General features: G+C 55.8%; 1 protein-coding gene across 1 annotated transcript in view; it reads left to right on the top strand.

Moving 5' to 3' along the window:
- Positions 1-26752, top strand: part of TMEM132D (transmembrane protein 132D) — a 554840-nt gene extending 528088 nt beyond the window's left edge. The window contains exons 6-9 of the mRNA XM_025858624.2: positions 16262-16467; positions 18594-18870; positions 21232-21423; positions 24696-26752. Coding sequence (XP_025714409.1) covers positions 16262-16467; positions 18594-18870; positions 21232-21423; positions 24696-25877 — 1857 coding nt within the window. The 3' untranslated portion in view covers positions 25878-26752. The remainder of the gene's footprint in view (positions 1-16261; positions 16468-18593; positions 18871-21231; positions 21424-24695) is intronic.
- Positions 26753-27111: the final 359 nt, after the last annotated feature.

Here is a 27111-nt window from a genome sequence, read left to right as displayed (position 1 = left end):
CAGAAACTCGATCTCTGTGATTCACTGCTTTATCTCTAGTGTTGAGGACAAAAAGGTGCTCATAAAATAGTTGTTGAATGCATGAATTTCTTTAATCTCTCATGCCCTGCCCACGCTTCTAGCCAAAGCCACGGGGCGGCGGGTGGGGGGGTGGTAGTCCTTAATTTCATTGATCCACATGACCTTCTTCGGACTCCAAGGTGGCTCCTGATTCTGGCGCCTCCCGATCTGGCAGCTAAGTTCCTTTATCTACAAAGTCTGGCCAGGAAACACCATTTCTGTGTCTCGTGTTCCCACGCTGGAGTCTTATCCATTGTTTCAGTTCAGCCTCTCCTACGGCCCCTGGAGCATCCCCTCAATCACGGAGTCACTCTCCCTTCAGGCAAGGGCAACATGGAGTCCGTTATTCCCCTCTGGGGACCGACGTATGGGGGCAGGAACCCTTTTCGAAGAACAGTTCATTTGGCAGACAGCCCCTGCGGAGGATGGACCACTGTGAGCACAGACTCAGGGGATACCTGAGCATGTGAGCATCGGAAACGGACGTTTGAGCTGTCCCCGCATGGGAACCACAGCGTTGTGTCGTACCTGGACTCTTATTGCACAGGCTCTGAGCTTGGGCGACTGCCCCCCTGTTCCTGAACTCAGGCAGGCTGCGCCCCTGCCTGGGACGGATGGCCAGGGCTTTCAGCACACCCCGTGGCCTGTTGCATTCAACAGCGTTTTATCAGAGCCCTGTTTTGACATCCACGCAGTGGTGCCGAGCACCTTCTGCATCCCTGTTAATTGACAACAGCACTGTTTAATTCTGTGTTCTCTAAAAAGCCCTTGGGAGAATCACTTAATGTAGAAGTAACCAGAGAACACACACAGGTCCAACAGGCCACCGGTCCGCAGGATATTCCTGTGTTCATCGTCTTGAGAAACCAGAGCAGCTGGGCACCTCCCCAGGGTCCAGCAGTGCGGAAGGGGCAGAAGATGAGAGAGAGCACCTCCCTCGCCCTGGGGGAGCACAGAGGCTGGACAGCAGGTGCATCACGGGCATTCGGTGCCGCTGAGTTTTGCATCCTGGGGCTGCTAGGGAGGCTGCCCTGCAGACATTGCCTAGTAATTCACAACACACCTTGCTTACGTCCACCCCCTATGGTGAGAGGAAAGTTGGTGTCCATTTTCCACTTAACCATCATCTGCAAAGGTATGACTTTGATTCGTAGACCTTTGAATATTAGAAACCTGAAATTTACCAAGAAGGATTTAGGACTATCTAGAAGCAATATTTTTAAGGGGAAAAAGAACACAGAACATAGATGCTGGCCATCATGATTTTAGAAAAAATAAGAACATGCATACATAAACGTGTGTGCATGCATAGACTCTCCGAAAGGCTGCTCAGGAGCCTGTACTGACCACAGTCACTTTCAGGGTGAAGGACAGGGAGCCTGGAGGGGGTGGACGGGGCCTAGGATTCACAGGTATTCACAGGTGCCTGCTTCTTTCTGTTTTGTTTAACTTTTAAACCGTGAGCTGGTATCAACTTTCCATTCTTATGCCAAAGCAAACTAGCAATTGGAAAGAAAATCTCTGATGAGTTACACAGACTTGCAAAGCCAGTATGAAAGATTCCTGACACATGACAAAGCTTTACGAATTTTAAAAAATCACTGAAAGAGGACATACTCATTGATGTCAGTGTTTCTTGTTGCAGTAGAGTGGAGATCCAGAAGTCCGCGGGCCTCACGGGGCTTTTCGAGTTAGAGTGTGTGGGGTAGTCCCGCAGCGAGCCCAGTTCACACCAGCTCAGACCCGGGTCATCGGCTCCAGCTTGCTGTGCTTCGGTCTCCCTCCTATAAACTAGTCGTGTAATAACGCTTGCCTCATTGGGTGGTTATGAAAATTACATAAAACACGGAAAACACTTAGAATAGCACCTGGAACATAGTAAATACTATGTAAACAGTGGAGATTTTTTGAACCAATATTGACACTTTATTAGTACTGAAGGCCCCTAGTTTCCCTTGGGGTTCTCTCTTGGTTGTGCATTCTGTGTGTTTTCACCAAATGCAGAATGATGCGTATCCACCATTTCGGTGTCTTTGCCCCAAAGAAAATACATGTTTTGCTGTTCCTCCCTCCCTCCCTCCTTCCTAACTCCGGATCTTTCTACCAATCTTTTCACCATCTCCAGAGTTGTGCCTTTGCCAGAATGTCACACAGTGTGCCGCCTGGCTTCTTCCACTTAGGTGCCGCAGAGGACACGCGCCGGGTGGGACCTGGGAAGCCAGCGGGGGCCAGACCACATCACACCACGTGGGGCACAGTGCGAGTTGACTGTATTATCCCAAAGCGGTGGAAAACCACGGATGGGTTTTCAGAATGGTGTTCTGAGAGGAATATGGTAGTAATAAGTCTGTGGTTTTAAAAGAATGCTCTGTGCACTTTTGTCCAAATAAAAGTGATTAAGGGAAACTAAACAGGGAGGGATGTGGAAATTCTGTGAGGCTTTGAGTCCACACCCAGATACGCCCCGACCGAAATGCCTACATATGTCCAGCGAAGGACATGTACACGTCTGTTAGTGTCAGCATCACTTGTCATAGCCAAACCCTGGAAACACCCAAATGTCCACAAAAGGGAGGACGGATGAGTGAACCGTGCACATTCCCACGAACCAGTCTCACAAAGACAGGAACACGTGGTGCGACCCATTTATACCAAAGGTTAGCAACAAGGAAGTGTGGGCTGTGGTATGGGGGCGGGGAGGAGGGGGCACGGGCAGGGACCTGGAGGGTGTGAGGGGTTTCCAGCACAGCGATGACGTTCTGGTCCTTGAACTGCGTTCAGGTTCTGGGTTTGTTCACCTTGAGACCCGGCTTTGAGCTGTGCACTCATGGTGTGCACACTTGTCTGCATGTCGTAAGGACGTTAAACAGAAAGTAAGTTCATGAAAAGATTTTTTAAATAATAAAGGAAGGAGCAGAGAAGGTGAGGAGGAGACAGGGAGGGAGGGTAGGGAGAAGTGGCAGGCATTTCGGGCCATGGCACCGCCACCCCACCGCCATCGCCACCGAGCAAGGGTGTTGCAGTGGCTCCCTGGGACTGCTGGCCCAGGGCCCCGTGTCACCAGCGACATCGTGGATGCAGGCGGTGGAAGGAGCGCCTCAAGTGGGTAATGCTGGGTCCAACCCACGTGGCAAGGCCGTGCTTGAAATGCTCCTGTTAGCGAGCCCACATGTCCATCGACGGATGGATGGATAAAGATGTGGTGTGTGTGTGTGTGTGTGTGTGTGTGTGTGTGTGTGTGTGTGTGTGTATAATAGAATATTACTCAGCCAGAGAAAAAATGAAATCTTGCCATTTGCAACGACATGGATGGAACTAGAGGGTATTACGCTAAGTGAGATAAGTCAATCAGAGAAAGAATTATCATATGATCTCACTCATATGTGGGATTTAAAAAACAAAACAGAGGCGCATGGAGGAAGGGAAGGGAAAATAAAATAAGATGAAAACAGAGAGAGAGAGAAACCATAAGAGACTCTTAACTATAGCAAACAAACGGAAGGTTGCTGGAGGGGAAGGGGTGGGGGGCTGGGGTCACTGGGGGTTGGGCAGGAAGGAGGGCACGTGATGGAATGAGCACTGGGTGTTAGAGACAACTGATGAATCACTGAATTCTACCTCTGAAACTAACAATACGCTGTATGTTAACAGAACTGAATTTAAATTAAAAATTTTTTTAAAAGAAGAAAAAAAGAAAAGAAAGAAATGCCTGTGCTAGCATTCACATAGCCCGAGTGGGGATCAGTGTCCTGCTTTGCCGGGTATGAAGCAGAGACTCCTGCAGCCCAAGCAGCTGGGAGAGCTGGGCTTTTGTTGAGGGACGGACAGGGAGGGAGGACTCCTTAATCAGTGCTCATCCACTTCGGAAGATGCAATCAAAACTGGAGCCTTTCAGAACCGATGGGCGGATTTCATCTTTGTAAGGAGCCCGTCGGGCCAGCCCGTTCTTCATGGACCACCCTACTCTGGGCTCAGGCCCTCAGCCCGCAGGGCGATGAGAACCAGCAATGAGAAGCGTCTGTCGGATGCACGTTCACCAGCCTCACCGATGAGTCTCACTAAGTAGGCAGGCCAGTTTCCTGGGGCTTCCGTAGCAGTGATCCCGACCTGGCGGCTTTCTGGAGGCCAGATTCCGAAACCGGGTCTCAGCAGAACTGCACCTGCTCCAGAGGCTCACCTCCTGCAGCCTCTCTATCCACACATGGGCTTTTCCCTGGAGAGTCTGCGTCTCTCCTTTTCTGTCTCTTACAAGGACATGCTCACTGGACTCAGAGTCCACCTCAACCCGGTCTGACCGCATCTTAACTAAATCATATCTGGAAAGATCCTATTTCCAAATAAGATCACATTCTGAGGCTCTAGGTAGACAAGAATTTGGGGGGACACGATTCATCCCAGTGTAGAAGGTCTGCAGAGCGTTTTTTATAGTTTATTCCTGTTTGGTGATATATTCACATGCTTTAAAGTCAAAATGGAATGCAGGCCGTTCTCACCTCGCAGAGTGCCCTGCTAGTGGGATCTCATGCTTCAGAGCCGTGTCGTCGGTCCATGGCCACGTGGTGAGGAGCCCCACCGATAGGTTCCACTGGTACGATGCAAACCCAGGGCTGCCTGGAGGAAGGGACTAAGCTCCTGGCATAGGTGGTGCTATAGACCCAACATCCATGTCCCCCCAGATTCATATGTTGAAACCTGATGCCCAAGGTGATGGTGGGAGGAGGTAGGGTCTTTGGGGGTGATGAGGTCGTGAGGGTGAAGCCCCATGAATGGGATTAGTGCCCTCATAAAGGAGACCCCAGAGAGCCCCTCCCACTCATCCACCACAGAAGGGCACAGCGGGAAGGCGGCATCTATGAGCCAGGAGCCTCTGAACCAGGGTCCAGGGGGTGCAGGGGGCACTTGGACACTGAAGGGGCGACAGCCCAGAAAGTAGTCAATGCTCAGGGCAAGTTTGGCCTTCATGTGGGCACTGGGGGTCGGAGGCCCTGGCTGCCTTGCACCTGACCTTTGCCATTGAGGGGTCCGCCCTGGTGGTCCCTCTGTGTCAGTAGGCAGAGCACCTGCTTGCTGCTTCATGTACCTGTGTAGAGCCTGTGGCCCACGGAAGTGTATTAGCAGCACGGGCCCAGGTGATTCACATGGAGGGCCGTGCTGGGTGGTCTGGGCCAACACAGGAGGCACGCGGAGCACGGCCCTCCCCTCCCTGGCCCTGCCAGCATCTCTGCCCCTCTTCTCTGCTGACTGAGGCACCTCTGATGAGACAAAAAGGGACGGTGTTGTTATTATGGCACTAAGTTATTTCTTGACTTGGTGGTCTGTGCTTGCTTTGTAATTATTCATACCATCATATATGGTCCGTGTTGTATCTATGTCATATTCTGTGACTGAAAAGGAAAGAATATGTAACATTTAAAAAAAGACTTTAAGGGTGGCTCGCTCTGGGGTTAAAAGGGGCCAAAGAGCCTTATTGCCAAAGGAATGAATCACTACTGGTGAATTTTCTAAATGGTGGAGGAGGGAGGGTGGAAGACGTGATAGAGCTTGCTGTTTTCTCCCTCTGCCAGGGCTCTTGGATCCCAGCATGCGCGGCACACTCAGGCCGTGTGCATCTTCGGGAGCGGGCAGAACTGGGCTTGCAAGCGAGCCTTGGGGGGGGGAGTGCGCCTGGAGGGAGAGAGCAAAGATGCTGCAGGGCGAAGCATTTGGTGTCACATCAGGGATACTGATGTTTGCAGCTTCCTTTGAATTGAATCATAAAAGAAGATGGACAGAGGGTTGGAACGTGGAGAGATCTGTGATAAAGCAAACACAGAAAAAAAAATAGAAGCTGAGTGGTGGTTCTGTGGTATTCATTGTACAATTTCAGTCTTTCCGTTTAATATGTCATAACAAAACATTGAAAAAGGAGGTCAAAAATTTTTCATCAAAATATTAAAACTGTAGGTGAGGTCTGACTCTGATGGTTGTTCTGCGGGTAGATGGAGGGTTGCCAAAGTTTGGGAAATGCTGCATTTGAGCAAGCGAGCAGAGGTGATGGCCAGACAGGGCTCCCCAGATGGCAGAGGGGACAGAAGAGTTCACGTAGCCCCTGCCGGCCTGAGTGGAGCCGTGGCATTCCCTCTTCCTGTGGGCCCACAGCTGCTACCCCCCAGCAGGTCCTCCAAAGTTTCCAGATCTGAGCCATCTCCCCAAGCCGGGTAGTGCTGCCAAGACTGGGTTGGGAAATGAGATAAGCAGCTTGGCTCAGGCGCGCCTGCCAGGATCAGGGGGTTTCCTTGATGCCACGGAGTCGAGGCTGGTGCTCCAGAGCAGGAGCATGGCCCTCAGAGAGCTGATGGCATTTGTCTGGGGAGACAATGCGGGGGGATGGGTCCATCCTGCAGCGGTGTGGACTTAGGCTAGACTCAGGACTTAAGAGATAGCTGCCTTGCCCATGGGGAAACACCGAAGTGCTGGCAGGTACTTGTGGATTTTGAGGGTGATGAGCAAAGGAGTTTCCATAATGTCAACTAAGTGTATTATTCTCTCTACTACATGCTGGGACCTGCTCCCCATGCCTCAAGGGACCACCATTTAATCCTACATCTCCCTGAGGGGAGCGCTAGATTATCACTCACATTTTGCAGGTAGGGAGCATACAGGTGGGGAGCATGCAGTTGGGGAGCATACAGGTGGGGAGCATACAGGTGAGGGAGCATACAAGTGGGGAGCATACAGGTGAGGGAGCATACAGGTGGGGAGCGTACAGGTGGGGAGCGTGCAGGTGGGGAGCGTATAGGTGGGGAGCATACAGGTGGGGAGCATACAGGTGAGGGAGCGTACAGGTGGGGAGCGTACAGGTGGGGAGCATACAGGTGAGGGAGCATACAGGTGGGGAGCGTACAGGTGGGGAGCATACAGGTGGGGAGCGTACAGGTGGGGAGCATACAGGTGGGGAGCGTACAGGTGGGGAGCGTACAGGTGGGGAGCGTACAGGTGAGGCAAGCAGATCATAGCGTCAGGTCAGTAAAATGTGGAGCCAGGGTTGGAGCTCCTGCTCTGCACCTGTCTGTCCAGCTGCCATTTGTGGAATGTTCCTGGAATTTCCTTCCCTACAAGTGGGAAAAAAGGCACAGGCATCTAAGGGAGTCCTCCTGTTTGGCGACTTGCAGAGGGGACCTCGGTGGAAGGAGGTAGGCAGGGCAGACGGGCAGATGGTCTCAAGAGTAAGAGTGGGCAGTCCCACTTGCCAGTGAATCCTGACTGGGAAAGCCTGAGATAGAAGTCCCAGAACAGCCCGTGCTTTGCAGCTGCCGGAATGATGGCACAGGGGGCACCCAGCACACTAGGCCTGGAGGGAAGGCTCATCGCCAGGAAAGGAACCGAGTAAGACGAGCCCATGATGCATTTGGCAACGGGGCTGGTGATGTGATGATTTAGTGTTGTTTTCCATGTTACAAAGTCAAGAGCTGTCTTCCAGAATCGCGGCGTGTGGTTGGACAGGTTGTGCACTGCAGGACTCTGGTGGAAGCGTGCCATGTGCACGGATGCCTCCGCCCTCTCCTTCTCTCTGAGGAACAGCTGCAGCAGGGGTCTGGCTCAAGCCCGGGGCGTCCTCCAGCAGCAGGACACCCTGCACAGGCGCCGGCCCCGGCCACATCCCACGGCTGACGGAGTGGCCAGCTCAGAGGAGGGCAGGCACGCCTCTTGATTGTGGCTGGTGTATGCTGATCACAGGGGCCGGGGCAGCAGGTCTGGAAGGGGACTGAGGAGAGGAGAGCCATTAATAGGGAGGCTCACGCTCGCCGCGTGGAAGAGCAATGTGGGGTGTCTCTGCAGCTCCCAGAAGCTGCTGCTTCCTCCTTTCCCTGACACAAGGCAGAAGGCCTGGCCAGCTGCCCCCCAAGTCTGTGTGAAGACATTTCACCCTTGTGGGCTCATCTGCCCGCGAGCCAACAGCAAGCCGATGGTTCTCCTCCAGCACACACGTCGGCCTGTGTCCTCCCCTGGGGGCGCTGGGACCTGGGCAGCAGAGGCTGATGCATCCCGCTCACTGAGTGCCCCCCGAGGACCCAGCAGGGGCCAGTCTAAGGGTAAAATGTCCAGTCGAGAGCCATGGATGGCCACAGGGACATGCCTGCTGGTGGGAGGGGGGTTCGGCCAAAGTGTGGGAGCGCTGCGTTGTCTTGTGTGCTCCGTGGGCAAAAGTCAGAGGCGCTGAATGTCCTAGTGTGTTGTCCCCGACAGCCCCACACGGTAAAAAAGTGTCCCACGTCCCTCACAACACTTAAATGTCCTTCTAGGGAACAGGGGCCCTTATGAGGACCATAGCTTAACACACAGAACACTGGATTTTTCAGGAATGCCAACGCAGGGTAAATGGAAGGAATATTTTGTGTTTGTTGGTGACTTTACCAGGAGCTGTCCCCCACCTGGGGAAGTCTCCTCACCAGGCATGGCGCTGAGCCACAGCGGCCGCCCCTCTGTGCCCACGCCCTGGGAGCCTCTGCCTTTTGTGGGTGGGGAGGGGGGCTTCACTGCGTGTCCTGGTGAATCGTGCGCAAGAAGCTGCCCTTTGAAATATGCATCATTCCGTTATATTCACGTTTACTTTATATCCGGTTAGGGATATTAATTGTAATAAAATGTCTTGTAGGTGGGTTCCATTACCTGCGAATCCCATTTCAGGATTGTAAAGGGAGCATCGCAGAATATCTGCCGAACGATGTGGGTACAGTGGCTGATGGGTTGGAACAGCGGGCTTAGGAAATTTGGTGCCGTCCTGGAGGCAACGTCAGGACTTGGTGCAAAGTGGTTCTCACCTCTGTTCATTCAACGGCTCCTTGTGGCGCGCCCACTGGACGCCAGGCACTGTTCCAGGCACGGAGGATGCTGTGGATCCGAGACAGGTCTTCCCTACCATGCCAGTTAGTCAGGATGGGCTCCCCGAGGCCGAGGAATGAGCAGCAGAGCCTCAGCAGGCTCCCCCGCACTCAGAGGGCGGCAGGTAACTCGGCAGGGCAGGCATCCTCCGTGGAGGCAGCATGATGCAGCACCTGCCCGCCCCCCTTCCCCGGACCTGCGGGAACAAAGACAGCACCAGAATTACGAACACAGTGTCCCCCGGCACAGGGCTCTGCTCTGCTGGGGCGGGTCCCTCTGAATGTGAAGCACGCGTCCGCTTCGTCCTAACCTTGGCTGCCCCAAGACCAGGGTCAAGAACAGCTTGCCATCCAAAGGGGAAGGGAGAGAGAGAAGCACACTCTGTAGCTTCCAGAGCGGGCTGCTAGCTTCCGAGGACCGGGAGAAGGTATTTTAAGGAAAGCTGAGCGCGGGGGGGCGGGGGGCGCAGAATTCAACAGCCGGTGGCAGAACAGAAGTCAGTCCTCCTAGAGGCGCTTTTCCCAAGGAGTCTGGTTTTCCCTCCGTGTCTGTGTTTTGATCCGTGTGTGTCTGCATGTGATTAACGCGGAGCTGTTTCTCCAGCTGCCCCAGAAGGAGATGCGCGACAGTCTCCGTGCGCACGGCTCCGGCCCGCCCACTGTGGCGTGGGCCCCGAGCCCACTGTGATCCACGGCACTGGCCACATGCTGGGCCATGTTGAGAACAAAGACAAGAGAGCATTCCCTGAGTGCCTGATTCCTTCTGACCCAGGGAAACACTGCAAGCAGAACGTAGGCTCCTGCAAAAAGGCTTGGTTTGGGTTTTAAAATAACAGAGCCTCCTGGGAACTTAAATTTAGGGTTTTAGAGGGAAAATTAGGCTATCGCACACAGATGATTCCAAAAATACCAGAATATCTGTGTTTGGTGTCATAGATAAGCGGCCCACGTGGGGCTGGGGGGGTGCCACTCGGATGCTCCTCCGGAAGGGGCTCTCGGCTCTGCCCAGGAGTGCGGACGGTGGAGCTCCCTGGGTCACCTCGGTTCCGAGCTGAGCTGTGCCCTTCCTCTGCAGCCCCGGCTGACGGATGACGGAGGCGGTGGCATGAGGCCCCAGCTCCTTGCACCACACATGGCTCCTCTCCTGGGTAGCCGTCCCTGGCCCTGGGCCCTCACTACAGCCGGGAGGGGTGCCACCACGTCCGCACCGGACCGGAGAGCCCCCCGGCCTGTCCTGTGCCCCTTCCTGCTCCCTCCGCAGATGCTGCTACCTGGTGGACCTTCTGTCTTGGGGTCTGCTCCCCAGAGAGTTCCCCAGTCACACTGCGTGGTGTCACAAGAGGGCCAAGATGTCCCGCGTGCAAATCCCAGTGCTTTCCAGCCATGCAGACCCAATCTGGTCACCGATCACACGGTGCCTCGGTTTCCTGCTCTGCACAGCGGGCCTCGTGAGAACCCCGCCGTGCTGGGTGACTGTTGGGGATCACAAGTCCCTGCGTGGAAGCCCTGGGAGGGAGTCAGTCCCGGGCGCCCACTCTCACTGCCGCCGTGTGAAGCCCCACTGGGCGCCACGTGGCCCCTGAACCGTGGTGCCTCCCGCGGTGGGAAACAGGCTGTAGGGATCGGCTCGGGCCGTGTGAGGAGGTACCTGAGCCGCGGGGGGTGCGCTACACGGCAGACGTTGATTTTCCTACAATTCTGGGGTTGGAAGTGCAAGGTCGGGGTGCCGGCTTTCTCCTGAGGCCGCTGTCCTTGGGGACGGCCGCCTCCTCCCTGTGCCCCCCACATGGTCTTCCCTCTGCGTAGGAGCACCCCTGGGCCTCTGCGTGTCCTGCTCCTGATGAAAGGCCACATCTTCACATCAGCACCTCTCTGGAGGCCCTGTCTGCAAATCCAGCCCCATCCTGAGGTCCTGGGAGCCACGGCTTCCACAGAGGGACATGGGGGGCAGGCAGGTGAGCCCCTGTCAGGGCCGTCTGATGCACAGTCAGCTCACTCCCTCTGCGCGCTGACTGCCACGGCTCTTTGTCCTCTGTGTGCTCACTGGACAGTTGCTTCTCCCTTGGCGGAAGCCTGTCTCCTTCCCGTTAACAGACACCAATGAGGTCGGTTGCCTCCCGATAAATTAGCCTCGCCTGGCAAGCTAGGTAAAGTTGTCTTGTGCTCTGCTAGCCCAGTGGAACACATCCCTCGTGGCTATGGGACACTGTGCCTCAGTTTCTCCTCTGGAACATGGGACAGTAGTACTACCCAATAGACGTATGTGGAGGATTGCATGGAATTAGGTATGAGATGCTCAGCATAGGTGCCTTGCGTATAACAAACACTCAGTAAACATTAGACACTGTGTCCGTTGCTACCACTATTATTAACGGTATGATTTTTGTCCAGGATAAAGACTAATCTCAAACACGTTAATACCTAGCTTGAGAATTGGATGCACATATCCCTGTAGGCTGTTTACTTTTGCCAAATCTGGGTGGAGGGGTAGAATTTTAGCATTCTTATGTCTAGCTCTTAGGGGGAAAAAAAGAAAGAGAAACATCAGAAGAACATAAATTTTACCGTGAACGTTGATGATATTTAAATAAGATCTGAATTCTTACCGCACTCAAACAGAAGAGAGGAGTGGCATAAATTCACACAAGTGATGGGCTGTGCACAGGGGAGTCGGTGTTGCTGACGATATCCTCCTGGCAGCACAGCGCGGCTGTGGCTGGAAGGGGAGTCTGAAAGAGGGGCATGTCCCCCAGAGGGTTCCCTCACAGCTTCAGCACCGTTCAGCGTTGTCCAGAAGGCACGGGCAGGTCTTGTCCACTCACCTGGACCGATCGGTGCGTCCACCCCTCTGGCGACAGTTAGGGAGAGGGAGGGGAAGGTGGGGGTCCAGGGATGGGACGAGTCCCGCGCATCTGGCTGTTGTGGGGACCACGGGATGCGGGTGGACCCACGTGGGCTCTGGGGGGATCCGGCGGGTGTCTTCCCAACTCGGGGTGGGCCCAGCCTTGCAGTGAGGTTGCCTGGACCGAGCGTGGGCCGGCCCCTCATGCAGGAGGCTCAGTGAGGAACGCGCCAGAGCTCAGGCCTGTGATCGGGGGATGTAGCAGGGAGAGCTATGCCCAGGTGGCGTGCTAGTCTCCGGTGGCCACTGTGACAAATGACCAGGAGTTTGCTGCCTTAAAGCAACAGGAATGCTTTCCTTACGGCTCTGGAGGCCAGAAACCTGGGTGATTCCTCTCAGGGGCCCCAGGGAGGAGCTGTTCCTGCCCCTTGGAGGGGCTGCTGACAGCCAGCCCTCCCGCCGCTGTGGCCACGTCCCTGCGCATCGGCCTCACCTCCACGTGGCTTCCTCCTCTTCTGCCTGGCAGGTCTCCCTCTGCATCTCCGTTACAAGACGCCGATTCCATTTGCGGCCTGCCCCCAAATCCAGGACAATCTCATCTCAAAATCTTTAACTGAATGTCATGTGCCACGTGAATCTCCCTCCCTCTCTCACACCACACTCCCCCCGCCCTTTTCTGCTTCCTACAGACAGGCTGGACCACACTCGGAAGCAACGAGGGTTGGGGAGAGCCAGCAGGGCATCAGCCCCCCGACTTGCAGCCCGAGCTGAGTCATAGGCAGAGAAAGATCTCTGACACCCCCAGGCTGAAGTCCCCTCCCCCTGTGAAAATGGCAACAAGCAAGGCCCAGTGGTGCTGGATCCCCAAACCATGCGATTATGAGCATTGGGATGCCCAGGCACGTGTCATGCCCCCCAGCTCTCCAGCACAGAGGCTCAGGACACCCCCTTTCATTCACCGCCAGAGTCCTTCCTGTGTGGGATCTCCTCTCTCCTCGGATCCCCTCCAGCCTCCCCAAAGCTTCCTCCAAGGTGAAGCCTGCTAGGCCGCAGGTCATTCCTCCCTGATTTTCATTTGCTTCCTTTGCACGCCGTTTCCATCATTAGAAAGCCATCAGCTTGAGGCAGTGCTGGGGAAGGGGGTCCCCTAAGTTGGGCATTATGGAAAGGTGCTTGCTTATAACCAAGACCTCTGGCCCCCAGGGCAGACCCCAGTTACATTCCTGGCTCATTTTGTGTTTTCAGGAATTAGGATCTTCCCAGCAACCCCCCTCATTATTTCATCTGTCATATGTCTCATTCACTCTGCTGCAGCCCATGAAATCTGTGAATTTGGCGCATTCTTTCTCTACTAATGCAGGCATCGGGACGTGTCTGTGCACGTGGCCAGGTGGGGATAGCTTCGCTGACGTGAAGGAACGTAACCCGGGGTTATCAGTGACTTCGCACAAGACAGCTGAGCTTGCCACCCGGCCGCCCGCCACCTGTCTCCGCGGCTTGGCGGTCGGGGGGGCGGCGCTCTGAGCTCAGGGGCGTGGGCTGCTGGGCTCCCAGCGCTGTTAGCCCCACAGAGAGGGATGAGGAGCCCTGGAAGGTCCCTCTTGGGTAATGAAGTGTTGCCACGAGGAGGTGGCACGTGGCTCCAGCTCACAACTTATTCTCAAGATGGTCCCCTCCCCGTCCAACAACACATGAGCTGGGACAGTCCCACTACGCACCCGAACTCCCGGCCGCGCGCGGAAACCCAGAGAAGTGTAGGGGTGGAGGTTCACAGACCCTGCAGTCAGATACAGTTTGTGCTTTTATTACTTGTCATGAACACTTCATGCTCGCACACGCACACACATGCACGCACACAAACACATGCATAGGTAGACCCACACATGCACACACATGCACACGGACACGCGTGCACACACGGGCATACCTCTACCTCAGCACCCCGCCCTCAGCCCCAGTATTGCAGTTCCCGCCCCAGGTGCCGAGGCTCTACCTGCCTCTCAAAGGACACTGCTTAAGTGTGAAGTCCTGCCTTCCCTCCTCCTTTTAGCAATGTCTCACTCCCCCTTCTTCTTACTGCTTAGAGGAATAAATACTGAGCTTCAAAGCAAAGCAAAATGTAACACAACATGAAGACTTAGCTCTGTATTCATAATCTACCCCAGTACCTCCTCTGCTCTGTGTTCCACGGGGGGCTTGGGGCGGCAGGCGCGCCTAAGACGCTCTCCCACCTTCTTCTCCTAGAACACCTCCTCCACCGAGAGGCCAGAAACTTACATCCCTGAAACAGCCCATGGCCCTGAAAACTGGTCTTACAAGCCCCACCTCCCCCCCTCCTCCGCCTCCTCCCCCTCCCTCCTCCAGTCAGCTCATCTGTGACAATCAGCCTGATTTGCTGGAAGACTTGAAAAAGAAAAAGCCTGAGATTGCAGGCCCACGACAAGGAGCATTGCGGCCAGGCCACAATGGCGACAAAGCCTCCTGAGCCATTCCATTCGGCCTTTCCATCAGACTTAAGTACTTTTGCTCTTGGCAGATATTTAGGATGACAACCTCCTCTGACTCATCAATGGACCTGTGTCCACGTTTCTCTCCAGAGTCATTCCTGATCATCCCCAGACTCCGAACCTCTCTGCGCCCCTTTGTGTGTTTTGTATCCCGCCTGCCTAATCGCGGAGATGAAAGGGGCCTTTGTTGGAAATGCTTTTTATGATGTGGGAACAATGTGATAATTTCTGCTTTGCTTTCTTCACGCCCCTCCAAGTGCTGGGGGGAGGTGTGCATCCTTTACGAATCCAGCCCGCGAGGACCATTCAGTCAGAGATGCGGCACCTGCAGGAGGAGACAGCTGGGGTGGCCTGGCCAGGGGTCTGGGCTTTGCGTTTCCAGCTGTGTGTCCCCGGGAAGCATTACTGAACATCTTGGGGCCTCAGGCTGACCATCCGTGAACCCGGGACAAAACTCCCCTGCCTCCTGGGTGCTCGTGCGTGCTGAGACCACATGTGCTGCGCTCAGCTGCTGGTCCGGGCACATGGTAAGCGCTCAGTCAACGCAGGTGCTCCCTCCACGCTCACTTCGGGCTTGTGTCCGTGTCCGAGGCCCGCCGCAACACACCAGCACATGCCTGGGCTCCACACGGCACGTTCTGGAGGTCAGGTGTTGGGAAGCAGTTTGGGCAGCCCGAGGACCAGAGTGCGCAGGCTGCACTCCCTCCCGAGGCTCCAGGGGGAGGCATGTCCTTGCTTTATTGAGCTTCTGGAGGTGCCTTCGTCCTGTTCTGCGTTGCCAGAGCCCACAGAGTAACATCCCGCTTGGGTGGCCTTCCTCTGCTGCAGCCACTGATCTCCTTCCGCTTCCCTCTTGTGAGGTCGCTTAGATGACCCTGGGGGCTCACCCAGACAACCCTCGATAATCCGGCCAGGTCAACATCCTTAACTGAACCCCATCTGCAAAGTCCCTTTTGCCAAAAAAGGTCACACTGACAGGTTCCAGAGACTCGGGACCTGACATCTTTGGGGCCATGAATCAGCCTAGCACGTGTCCCCAGGTCTGGTTCAGGAGAGAAGGAAGGCCCCCGGATTGCTGGAAAACAAAGACAAGAGGTCTTGGTTCTTCTCTCAGACGCCAGCAGAGAGGAGAAGTCTTGTACGGGGCAGGAGCTGAGAATGTGGACCGCAGAGCTGCACCCCCAGCACCCGACTGTGGCTCTGCCCCTTCCTGGGGGAGAGCCCGGTCTCAGGCTGCCCGGTGGACGGCATGAGCTCACATGTGCCCACGTCTCCGTCTGGGGCACAGAGCCTGGGATACGGACTTAACCGGGGAGGGGCTCCAGGAGGCAGAGTGAGGGAGAGGGGGCAGGACAGGAAGCAGGGAAGGAAGAGACACCAGCAGGGGGTAGTGCCCCTACTGGGCAAGTGGGGAGAAATCCCATGGGATTCAGTAAGGAACCATGAAGAGTATGGGTCACATCCGCCCCCACAACTAAGGTGGGAGGTTCTCTGCAGAAATCTATATGGGAGCAAAAGAACACAGGACGCACAGATGAGGGGAACTGAGCAGGGTAGTTTTCATGAAACTAGCCTCAGTCTGCCTGCAGGAGGCGCTCAGGGTGGTGGCTGTGTGCGCAGTGTCCCTCCTCCAGAAAAACCAGAGGTCAGCAGGCTAGGGGGTGGGTGCGCAGCACGCAGCACCCAGTGGCTGAGGGCACGGCTCCCAACACCTAAGGGCCGTCTGCCAGGGGTGCAGCAGGGGAGGTCAGCTGCATGCCTATGGTGCCCGGGGGGTGGTTCTGCATGCAGACTGGAAGAAGGGGTCCCCGGGGGAAGTGGTCAGACCCCCACAGCATCTGCTGCAGCCAAAAGCAGAGAGCAGCGTCCACTGCAGGGCTCATGCCTCAAAGCGCGAGGGCACTTCGCCTCGCCTCCTCCACCTTCTCGGCTGTTTCCGCGGTGGTGGGGTACGGTAAGATGTCACTGCCTCCCGTCCCTCCTCCTCCCAGGTGTCTGACAGATGTGACTACGTCTTCGTCAATGGGAAGGAAATGAAAGGCAAGGTGGACGTGGTGGTGAACTTCACCTACCAGCACCTGAGCAGCTCCTTGGAGATGACCGTCTGGGTGCCCCGGCTCCCACTGCAGATCGAGGTCTCAGACACCGAGCTCAACCAGATCAAGGGCTGGAGGGTGCCCATTGTCTCCAATAAAAGGTGGGTGTGCTAGTCACGACTCCCTCTCAGAGACCCGAGTCAAATACGCTTCCACTAAAAACAGACACTTGCAGGTAGCTGATTTCAGGCATGACTGGATCCAGGGGTTCAGACGGCACCCTCAGGACCCTGTCCCCAGCTCGGGGCTGGTTGCCGTGTGTTGGCCTCACTCTCCACCAGGCTTCTCTCCTGCAGTTCCAGACTCGCAGGAAGTGCATCCTGTCGTTCCCAGTGGTTCCTGCAGAGGTCCTGGAGTTACGCTGGCCTCCACTCGGGCTGTGTGCCTGTCCCCGGAGCAGTACTGTAGAGAGGACATAGAGCACACGGTCTGTCCGATGAGCCTTCAGCACAATCCCCTGCCCGGAATCAGAGCACCCGGAAGAGGTCAACCCCGCCTGAACCAATGGATCGATACCAGAGGGGGCCAGTTGACTCTGGGAAGGCACGAATGACAGAGGTCCCCCAGAGAGACCTGGGAGCAGACTCTGGCTGACCTGGGCAGCCTCTCGGTGCCCCCAGCCCAGAAGCTCTGAGATTGCTTGGTCTCGGGGAGATGAAGTCAGAAGCCTGTCTCCCTGTGCCTGGTCCTTTACCCTAAGGCGTCTGGTAGAGGGACAGGTGTCCTTTATCCACACGGCTCACCAGGTATCAGGAGAGTAGCAAGAGGTCAGGCTCTTTGTTCAGAGACTCTGTCATCTCAGAGAAACTCGTGACCAAGGGCCGGCACGCCAGCCACCTGCAGAAAGTTGAAAGTGAGCATACGCGGAATTAGAGAAGGGAGCACTCCAGGTGTCTGTGCTCGGTAGGGAGGACAGCTGGTGTCCTCTGAGGGATGCCCTTTCTGTTCCTGCCCTTGGATCTCCACCCCAGTTAGTTCCTGTGCCCTGGGGGAGGGGACAGCTTCGAGAAGGCAGGCTGGAAGATGGTTTCAGCAGTGACCCTCTCCCCGGCCGCGGGGTCCGTGCCGCGGAGCTGGCGGGACCCTCTCCCCGGCTGCGGGGTCCGTGCCGCGGAGCTGGCGGGACCCTCTCCCTTGGCCGCGGGGTCCGTGCCGCGGAGCTGGCGGGACCCTCTCCCCGGCCGCGGGGTCCGTGCCGCGGAGCTGGCAGGGTGTGGTTAGGAGAGGTTATTGATGCTGTGAGGTGGGCAGCCACCGGGAGGACACGCCAGAAGACTGGCTGAGTGTGATCGTGGCACATCTCAGTGTCACGCTGTCCAGCTCAGATCCAGCCAAAGACCTGGGCTGATGCTCGGATGGAGACCACGCTGCACCAGAAAGAGATGGCTGGGCGGAGGCGTCAGACCTGTGGAGGGCAGCCAACATCTGTCCTCGAGCCACACCATCCCAGTCCTTTCTGTGCTTACTGTCACGTTACCTTGAGTTTGATACCCCCCGCTTGCGTGCCGGTTGATGGGGCTATTGCGGTCACCCGCAGCCCTATCAGATTAGTTACCCGTGCTGCACAGTTTGATGAGAAGTCCCCAAACCTCAGGGCTTGAAGCAGAGGCGTATGATCTCACAGTGTCTCCGGATCAGGAGTGCAGGCTTGGCTTAGCAGGGTCTCTCACGGACGGCAGTCGGGGTGCCGGCTGGAGCTCGGGGTGCGGAGGGCCCTGCCTCCCAGCCCACGTGGTGGTCAGCAGCCGTGGTTGCTCACGGGCTGTGGAACGGCGGCTCCCGGCTCCTCGCCGGCCCTTGCTCTGGCATGTGTCTAGCCCGACAGGGCTGCTCACAATGTGCAGCTTCCTTCCTCAGAGCAAGCAAGAGAAGAACCAAGGGAAGACTACCAAGCAAGACAGATGGCACAGTCTCTTTTAAAGCCGCATGCTGGAAGTGACATCCCCTAACTTTGGCTATAATCTTCCACTGTAAGGAGGTTCCTAGGAGCAGCTCGCACTCAAACGGAGGGGACTCCGCCCAGTGCGCTCTGGGAGGCGGGGCTCACTGGGGACACCTCGGATCTCTGCTGACCACACCAGCCCCTTCTGATGGTCAGGCGTTCGGGGTATCTGTCACCTGGGTTCTGTCTGAGCCCCACCAGGCTGGGCTCACTGCCTGCTCCCCTTTGCAGCCCCTGCCGTTGGCCCAAGTCAGTACCCGCTAACCTGACCTGACCGTTTGGCAGGCCGGCTCGGGACAGCGAGGAAGAGGAAGATGACGAGAGGAGGGGGGGTCGCGGCTGCACGCTCCAGTACCAGCACGCCATGGTGCGGGTCTTGACGCAGTTCGTGGCCGAGGCGGCGGACCGGGGCGGGCACCTGGCCCACTTGCTGGGCTCAGACTGGCAGGTGGACATCACGGAGCTGGTGAATGACTTCATGCAGGTGGAGGAGCCCCGCATCGCCAAGCTACAGGGGGGACAAGTCCTGATCGGCCAGGAGCTTGGGATGACCACCATTCAGGTAAGCAACCCCCAGCGCAAGTACCCTCTGTATCCCTGCCTCTTCTCTGCCCAGATGAGAATTGTTTGTCATTACTTAGGACATCTATTTCTAGAGCGAACCAAATTGTCACCTAAATAATATAAGGGGTGTAAGGAGGTGACAAGAGTCTTAGAGTTCCTCACTTATTGCTTGCATTTGACAAACACTGGATGGCTCCTCTGGGTGGGTCGTGTTTGAAACCCCAGGACACTGTCTCTACACCATTCTGGGTGTTACCGTCGTGGGGAGAAGGCTGTGGGCGTGAGCTGGCCTCATGGGAGCCGTGGGCATGGGCGTGGCCCGCGCTTCTCGCTGAGCCCTCCACCCCACTGACCATCGTCCTGTGTCACAGCATTCCATCCCGCCGTGATGCCATGCCGCCTCCAGTCCCACCCCAGGCCCGGTGAAAACTAGGGTGACTCAGAAACGAGCTGAGGAGAGGAACAGTTATTATGCCCTTCACGGTCTTGGGGGCACCTGCAGCCAGGACTGGATGGGGCAGGACCAGGATGCAACATGGATGTTTTGGAACAAACACTCCCCCAAAACACTGTCCCAGGAGGTCCCCTGGGTTTAGTCGTCTACCTCCCATCTGGGAACAATATGATGGTTCAGCAGCTGCCCCTAATCGGGCTACTAGCCTGTCAGTGGGGTTTCTGACACAGCTGTGCACGAGGAACCTCGTCAGTGAAAGTATTGATTACGCAAGATTTAAAGCATATCCGCTCTGGAAAATTGGCTGGTATCTAAAAGAGATCGTTTTACTCAAGGAGGCAAATAGACAGGTTTGAAGTGACCCAGGGGTCACTTGCTCCAATGATCTCGAAGACCGGAGAAGGTGACAGTGAGCAAAGCTGCCTGGGCGTGAGTTGAAAGACAGCAGCTCACTTGGGCCCCAAGTTCTGGGAACACGTTAGGGGCCAGTGAGGAGTGTGGCGAGGGCGGGGCTGCCGAAGGAAATGCAAATACAGCACGGCCAGATGTTGCGACTTTTCCAGAAAAGCGAGAAATCTTTTTGTATGAAATCCTCTGATTTTTTTTTTAAGGGTGGCCATTAATTCCATTTTAAAGTTTTGTTTACGTCAAACAAAACCTATCTGCCCCCTAGACAGGAGCTCAAAACCTCTATGATTGACTTTTAGTTGAAAGACCTAAACCAAAGAGCGAAGTTCCTACCCCCTGTCCACAGGCCAAACTGACACCCGGGGCCTGGAACCAGGAGCGGCGGCATTAACCACTGTCCCTGTGTGGTGGTGTGAGCACCAAGGCAGTGGCGCAAGTCCGGGCTTCCCGTGCATTCAACACAGACACCGTCCGGGTGGGGCAGAGTCTTGAGACCCACTGAGTCCTCCTGAGCTATAAATTCGCTTGTCCACTTCCTCCTGGGGACTCATAACTCATATTCACAGCCATTCAAATTGTCCAAACCAGACTTAGAGACCGAAGGTGGTATTTGGATAGAATTATGGAGCTCAATACACGAATTTCAGGGGTCCTGGGAAAACTGCCATCTGAACATACGTCTTCATAAATAGCAGCACCACCTCGCAGAGAGAAGCGTGTCAGGAACGTGAGTTAAAAGAAGCTGGAAGCTGTGTCATCCAGGGTTGAGGCTGAGGGTTCGTGGGGAGCAAAGTTCCCTCTTCAAACTTGAGTGAGGGGTGAGTAGGACAAGGGGTTCCACAAAACCAGGACCCCCTCTGCAGGGTCTAAATGGGGCGTAGGCTTCGTTTCCGCAGGACCGTGGTGTCTGCGGGAGAAACGAGACTGTGATGTTGGCTCCGGTGGTGGAGACTCACAGCTCTGTTTACTGGGGACGCAAGCTGATCTCCCAAACGCTCGTGTTGCCCGAGGTATGGAATGTGAGCTGTCGTGACACACGGGATGACTCAGGTGACACGTGGGCCAACAGTCTCCTCTCAGTCACACACATGTGTGAGAAAGAAACACGTAAATACGTAACTAGCACATCAAAATCAGTTTTTCCTTGCTGCTGTGAAGTTTCTTAAACCAGTTATTTGATGCACATGCGCATGTAATAGAAAATGATTGTGCAGCGCGAGCACCGTGAAGCCGGCACCCAGTGAATGGCAATGTCAGTTCCTCCTCGGAAGGACTGCGGGGGGCGCCTGGTGGGTCCTGGGGTCTATCCGTGTAGCGGGGGGGCGTCAGATACCCCCATCGTGTGAGATACTTCTTTTGGAAGAAGACATCAGTGGGAAAGACCCATTTCTGTTCACTCTGGCTCATTTGTCTGTCTCTACGAGCATCATTTATGCCATGGGAGGAAATTCTGGGGCCACAGCAAGCTTTTCCTTCCATGTTGGTTCTGCCTTTCAGATCCTGTCGCCTCTGTCAGACACCATCTTGGCAGAAAAGACCATCACAGTGCTGGATGAGAAGGTGACCATCACAGACCTCGGGGTCCAGCTGGTGACAGGGCTGTCACTCTCCCTGCAGCTCAGCCCAGGGAGCAACAGAGCTATCTTTGCCACCGCAGCGGCTCAGGAGCTTCTGCAAAGGCCCAGACAGGTTTGGAGGCAGGGCTAGGGCCACACACCAGGTGGGTCAGACATCAGGTGGGACACACATCAGGTGAGGTCATGCACCAGGTAGGTCAGATATCAGATGTCACACACCAGGTAGGTCAGGTATCAGGTGGGTCACGCATCAGGTGAGTCACGCGTCAGATGAGGTCACGCACCAGGGGAGTCACGCACCAGGTGGGTCAGACATAAGATGGGTCAGACATCTGGAAGAGTCACAGGTGAGGCCAGGTCACATGTCAGGTGGGGTTATTCATTGATCGGGTCACCCATCATGCGAGGTCACGCAGTGGGGTGAGGTCACATGTTAGATCAGGTTATCTGTCTGGTGGAGTCACTAATTGGGGGGGTCCCACAGAACAGTGGGATCCCACGTCAGGGGGTTCTCAGCCTGCAAAGGGGTGTGAGAGGCAGGGGACTATCTGGCTCATGCTTCCTAGCTCCTGGCTTCCTAGCTCCTGGCTTCCTAGCTCCCCTAAACGGGCTGCAAGGAGAAAAAATGGTTGCCCAGGGTCAAGGATCGTAGGCCACCAGGAGACAAGGGGCTGGACAAAGACTCTGCTCCCCATTAACCACAGTGCCAGGTGCGTTCAGATAGTCTCACACTCTTCCGCTGCCCCCATGGCCCCGGTGGGGCAGAGGGGCCCCCGGGGAAGGGCCCCCAGCCTGCTGTGGAGTCCCTGCAGGGAAAATGGGGTAGCAGGTCTGGGGTGATGGGAGGTTGGAGGCGTCGCTCTCGCCAGGCTTGTGGTTGAGCTCGGGGCGGAAGCGAGGACCCCGTGGCGATGTCAGTCAGCATCTCCTCTCTCTGAACTTGACACCAGCGGACGCTGACCTTGTGCCGTGGGTGTTTGTGTGTCGATGGGATGGTTTCCGACAGGCGCTGAAAACAGGACGTTCGCATATGTTCTATGTGCTCCTCCCTCATCAGAGGAGAGTAAGCTTTATTTTTTAGAGGGAACATGGCGGCTTCGGTGAACCTTGCTGAGCAACGAGACAGTGGTCTCCGGCTGTTGATTGTCTCTGTGCCTCGTGAAGCGGCACCATCCTCCTGCGGGGCTGCTCGAGGGCCTCCAGCCCAGGTGGGGGGTTTCCTGGCAGCTTCCCTTCTGGGCAGGAACCCTTCCTGGCAGGTGTCCCCTGGGCAGCCCCGCCTCCGGCACCGCTGAGGCTGTGACCATGCTCTGAGCCGAGCCGGACTTGTCCCAGGACACACAGAACCCTCCCATTTTCCCAGCCTGCACCCGTGCTGCACCTTGAGCTCCTCGTCCTGTGTTGGCTAATCCCTCTGCCCCTTTGCTATGGTCTTTGTGTGCAGGGGCTTGGATTATAAAACACTTGAACGTGGATGATTCCAGTAACAGATAGGAATTCTTGCCCAAGACAAACCTCCTTTTCCTCAGGGCGGGATAAGCCAGGATGCAAGGCACAGGTAACAAAGGAGAAATAAGCCTGGGCTGCTTTCTGTCTTCATGGGGTGATAAAATCAGGGGACCTCTAGTCAGGACTTAAGGAAGCAATAAGACACAGTTAGAACAGGGCCAGAGAGCTAATCCGTTTGTGACATGCGGAGCTGAACATGCTCCCCTGTACGGTCGGCTCCGTACTTGGTTTGGATGGCCCTTAGTCCCTGCGTGCACTTGGCTCTGACATTTCAGTCTCAAGAAATCCAATGGCATTTGAGTTTCCTGCTCCGATTTCCTGGCAGATTGGAAGAACCTGGTGAGTCGATGTCACGTCCAGGGGCTCTTGTGCTGTGTCTTGGCAGCATTCTGCAATTAGTAGCTGTCTAACAATAGCCATGTCTCATGGCGGAGCTGAAGGAAGCCTGCAGACACCAGACGGCACCGGGGTAAAACCGGCTTCGCTCATGCTCAGGGGCTCTTCGGTTGCCAGAAAGAGAAATCCACTCCGGCAAGCTTGAGGCATGAGGGATCTATTACCAGGGCCGGGGCCCCCCAGGCCCCAGCTGCAGGAACTCAGAAGAGGCGGGTATTGGCGCTCTCCCCACACTCCCTGCCCTGCACCGTTCCTTCTGCCGTATTTCTTTTTCTTTCCCTGTAATAAATGCTGGGCCCAGACATTTGCTTATCTCTGATCCATTGTGGTGGCTCAGAGGTGGGCTCCACTCCCTAGTTTAATGTGAGTCCCCACTCAACTTCCCGCAGCTCAGGCTTCAATCCCATCTGTTTTATTTCAAATTTAAGAGAGAGAGAAAAAGAGAGAGATACTCACTGGCTCAGAGCTGTGGAGGATAACGGCTCTGAAGGCCACTTTCTGCCCCCTTGTCCTCGGTCCAGTCCGCTGTGGCGCCACGGCCGGGTGTGTGGGGTCGTGTGCCTCTCCAGGCTATTCATCCTTCTGGGCTTGGGGTGGAGCAGGTTCTCTGAGATGTGGGGAAGGGAGGGCCAGTTCACAGTCAAGCACAATGACCTCTTCCCTGAAATTAAAGGCTCGCATTCAGTCAGAGAGTACCTCCTTTTCACGGTCTGCCTGGTCCAGCTAGTCCCAAGGAGGGTTGATCTAAAAGCAACAAAGCAAAAAGGCAAGAGATTGAGATGTGTACACACCTTGGCCCTAGCCATTCCTTGGTCTCCCCGTCTCCGCTGACTGGTTGAGGGGTAGAGGGTGGCAGACACAGCCCACGTAGAGTGCCTCTCTCCCTGGCTGTTTTAACTCCCTGTCTCCAAGTCAACGTTGTGTCTGGAAACTCACACAAACCAACTCCCGTAGCCCCAGATGCAGCAGGACCAACACCACCAAAGCCTGTGGTACCTCTGGGTGTCCCTGTCGGATAAGGGCGGGGGGGTTTCATCTCCGTTGTGAGTAATGAGGGGAGACTCGGGATTAAAACAGCTTAAAAATAAGGTCATAAATATTTTCCCTTGAAATGTGTGACACTCGTAAATGATCCCACTAATCAGGAATACCTTTGGCCATGCAATTTAGGCACCCCTAAAAACCGCATCTTTCTTTCAACCCCTCGGGGAAGAAAAGCAGATCTTCTTATGGGGCGTTTAACACGGGCCCCCCTTCACTCTCATGTCAAGGCCTTGCTTGTGTTCTTTCCTTTCCCATCTCCATAAGCATTGGTTTTCTTCCGTGACCCTCGTGCGTCTGGCCTCTGGCTTCTGCACTGCTTCAAAGGCATTCCTTTGTTCTTGTCATATTATTTTTGCCACCGAATGTCTACTGTACGAAGACTTGGTGTTCCATGAGCTCTGGGGCCCATGCTTATTGACTTATTTTACTCAACAGGAAGCGGCCATCAGTTGCTGGGTCCAGTTCAGCGATGGCTCCATCACCCCCTTGGATATCTATGATGGGAAAGACTTCTCCTTGATGACCACCTCCCTGGACGAAAAGGTGGTCTCCATCCACCAAGACCCCAAATTCAAGTGGCCTATCATCGCTGCTGAAACCGAAGGGCAGGGTGCTCTGGTAAAGGTTGAAATGGTCATCAGCGAATCGTGCCAGAAATCCAAGCGGAAGAGTGTGCTGGCCATGGGGACAGCCAACATCAAAGTTAAGTTTGGCCAAAATGATGCGAACCCCAACACCAGTGACAGCAGACACACTGGGGCGGGAGTTCACCTAGAAAATAACGTCAGTGACAGAAGACCCAAAAAACCCTTGCAGGAATGGGGGACCCAGGGGGGCCCGTTTTATAGCAGTTCTTCTGTGGGCCTCATGGAAGGAAGAGGGTCCATGACAGAGAGGCCAACCTTCCAGAGAAAGAAGAGCCAAGGAAGCCTTCTAGATGATGACAGCCACCTGCAGACCATCCCCATCGACCTCACCAGCTTCCCGACCCAGGGGGACCTGCCCAGAAGCAACGGGGAAACGGACGAGAACGGCCTCACGCAGGCATCCAAAGGGCTGAGTGACTTGGAGATTGGGATGTACGCTCTGTTGGGGGTCTTCTGCCTGGCCATTTTGGTCTTCCTAATAAACTGTGTGGCCTTTGCGCTGAAATACAGGCACAAGCAGGTTCCCCTGGAGGAGCAAGAAGGTCTGAGTCACTCGCACGACTGGGTCGGGTTGAGCCACCGCTCCGAACTGCTGGAGAACCACATTAACTTTGCATCCTGCCAGGATGAGCAGATCACTGCCATTGACAGGGGCATGGATTTCGAAGAGAGTAAGTATCTGCTCAGCACCAGCTCCCAGAAGAGCATCAATGGACAGCTGTTCAAATGTTCGGGCCCCACCGTCGCGGACGGGAAGGATCAGAAAAGCGAGCCCCCGACGTCCCCTACCTCAAAAAGGAAAAGAGTGAAATTTACCACCTTCACCACCATCCCCTCGGATGAAGGGTGCCCCACCGTGAACTCCATATCGACCAGCGGTGAGGACGTGAGCTGGGTCTGCGAGGATCTGGACCCGGGGGAAAGCAGACAGCCACACGACTACGTGGAAAGGTTACGTGAGGATGTGTAAGCCGGACACTTGCGGACACGGGTTCTCACACACCTCTCAGCCTTTAACTTGGGGACGTGTGGCAAGGGCGCCCCCGGGAAAGGAGTGAAGTGACAGGACAAGGTAAGATCGCCCCTATCAGCAGAGCCCCAGCAGACGGCGCCGGCTCGGCTGGGGTGGCCCCACGTTGGGATCGAGGCGCACGTTCTGGCACGCAGTGTCTTGGCCAGTGTTAAGAGGCGGATTGTGCATGGAAAAGTTTGTAAAACTTGGAAGAAAAACGAGTTCTGAATCACTGAGCTTCTGATGGGTCCCAGGAAAGACCAGCCCACCCCTCCCCCCGCCCCGGCCCATCACTCTCTTTCTCTCTTGAATCAAAGCCCTTTGGGTGTGGTGAAATCCACGTGGGGCCAGAACTCACTATTGCAGACTCTGGAAGAACCCCGAGACTCGGGTAGAGTGCAAGTGGACCGACGGGAGGCAGTGAGTCTTTTGAGCCGGGGCACGACCCTGGGCCACATCCGAAGCGTGGGCAGCACCTGGGGGGGGTGTCATCACGGGGTGCCATCATCCAAAGACCGGTGCGCCCTGTTGACTGACCAGGCGTTGCCGACGGGGACTGAAGGGGCACACGTAGGCAAATAGGCCACGGATATCTTTGTAACCAGATGCCAAGAACACAGGAGCAAGCCCTCTGGGGGATTCGGCGCGTCCCTTTATCGGTAAACTAGGGATACAGGGCACAGAATGTCGATCCGGTTCAAGGAACCAGGCTTTTTTGGGCAAGTTCGCTGTGTTCAAATGTGCACTTCTCTGCCCCACGAGCTGTCTAAGAGCCTTCGCTCACTTGTGGGCACGGGGGCCTTCCCAGCATCCCCCGTGGCAGGTACACCCGCTCCAGGTGGCACTCTGCAGTCATTCCCCCGTGGCAGGTACACCCGCTCCAGGTGGCACTCTGCGGTGGCCGCACCAGGCAGACGTCACTCATGCCCTTTCCTTGAAGAGGCGGGTCTCCGAGGATTCGCGGTTCTCACGGTGAATTCAACACCAGGGGACACTCATCACCCTGCACCTCTGGGAAGACGGGGGAGCCATTTTGTGATGGCCCCATGGATGGCCACACCGGGTCCCCCGTCCACGGCTGCAGAGATGGATGTGGACCAAGGTGGAGTGCACGGCCGGGGGGAGCCAGGGCCCGCTGTGCCGCAGGGGGGCCGGGCAGGAAGCCTGTTCACACCCCCCATGTGGGCTTGGA

Source organism: Callorhinus ursinus, unplaced genomic scaffold, assembly GCF_003265705.2.
Source record: "Callorhinus ursinus isolate GAN/ISIS: 27379988/994484 unplaced genomic scaffold, GSC_fseal_2.0 scaffold97, whole genome shotgun sequence".
In the NCBI taxonomy this organism is placed as follows: domain Eukaryota; kingdom Metazoa; phylum Chordata; class Mammalia; order Carnivora; family Otariidae; genus Callorhinus; species Callorhinus ursinus.
This window is presented reverse-complemented; position numbering and strand designations above follow the sequence as displayed.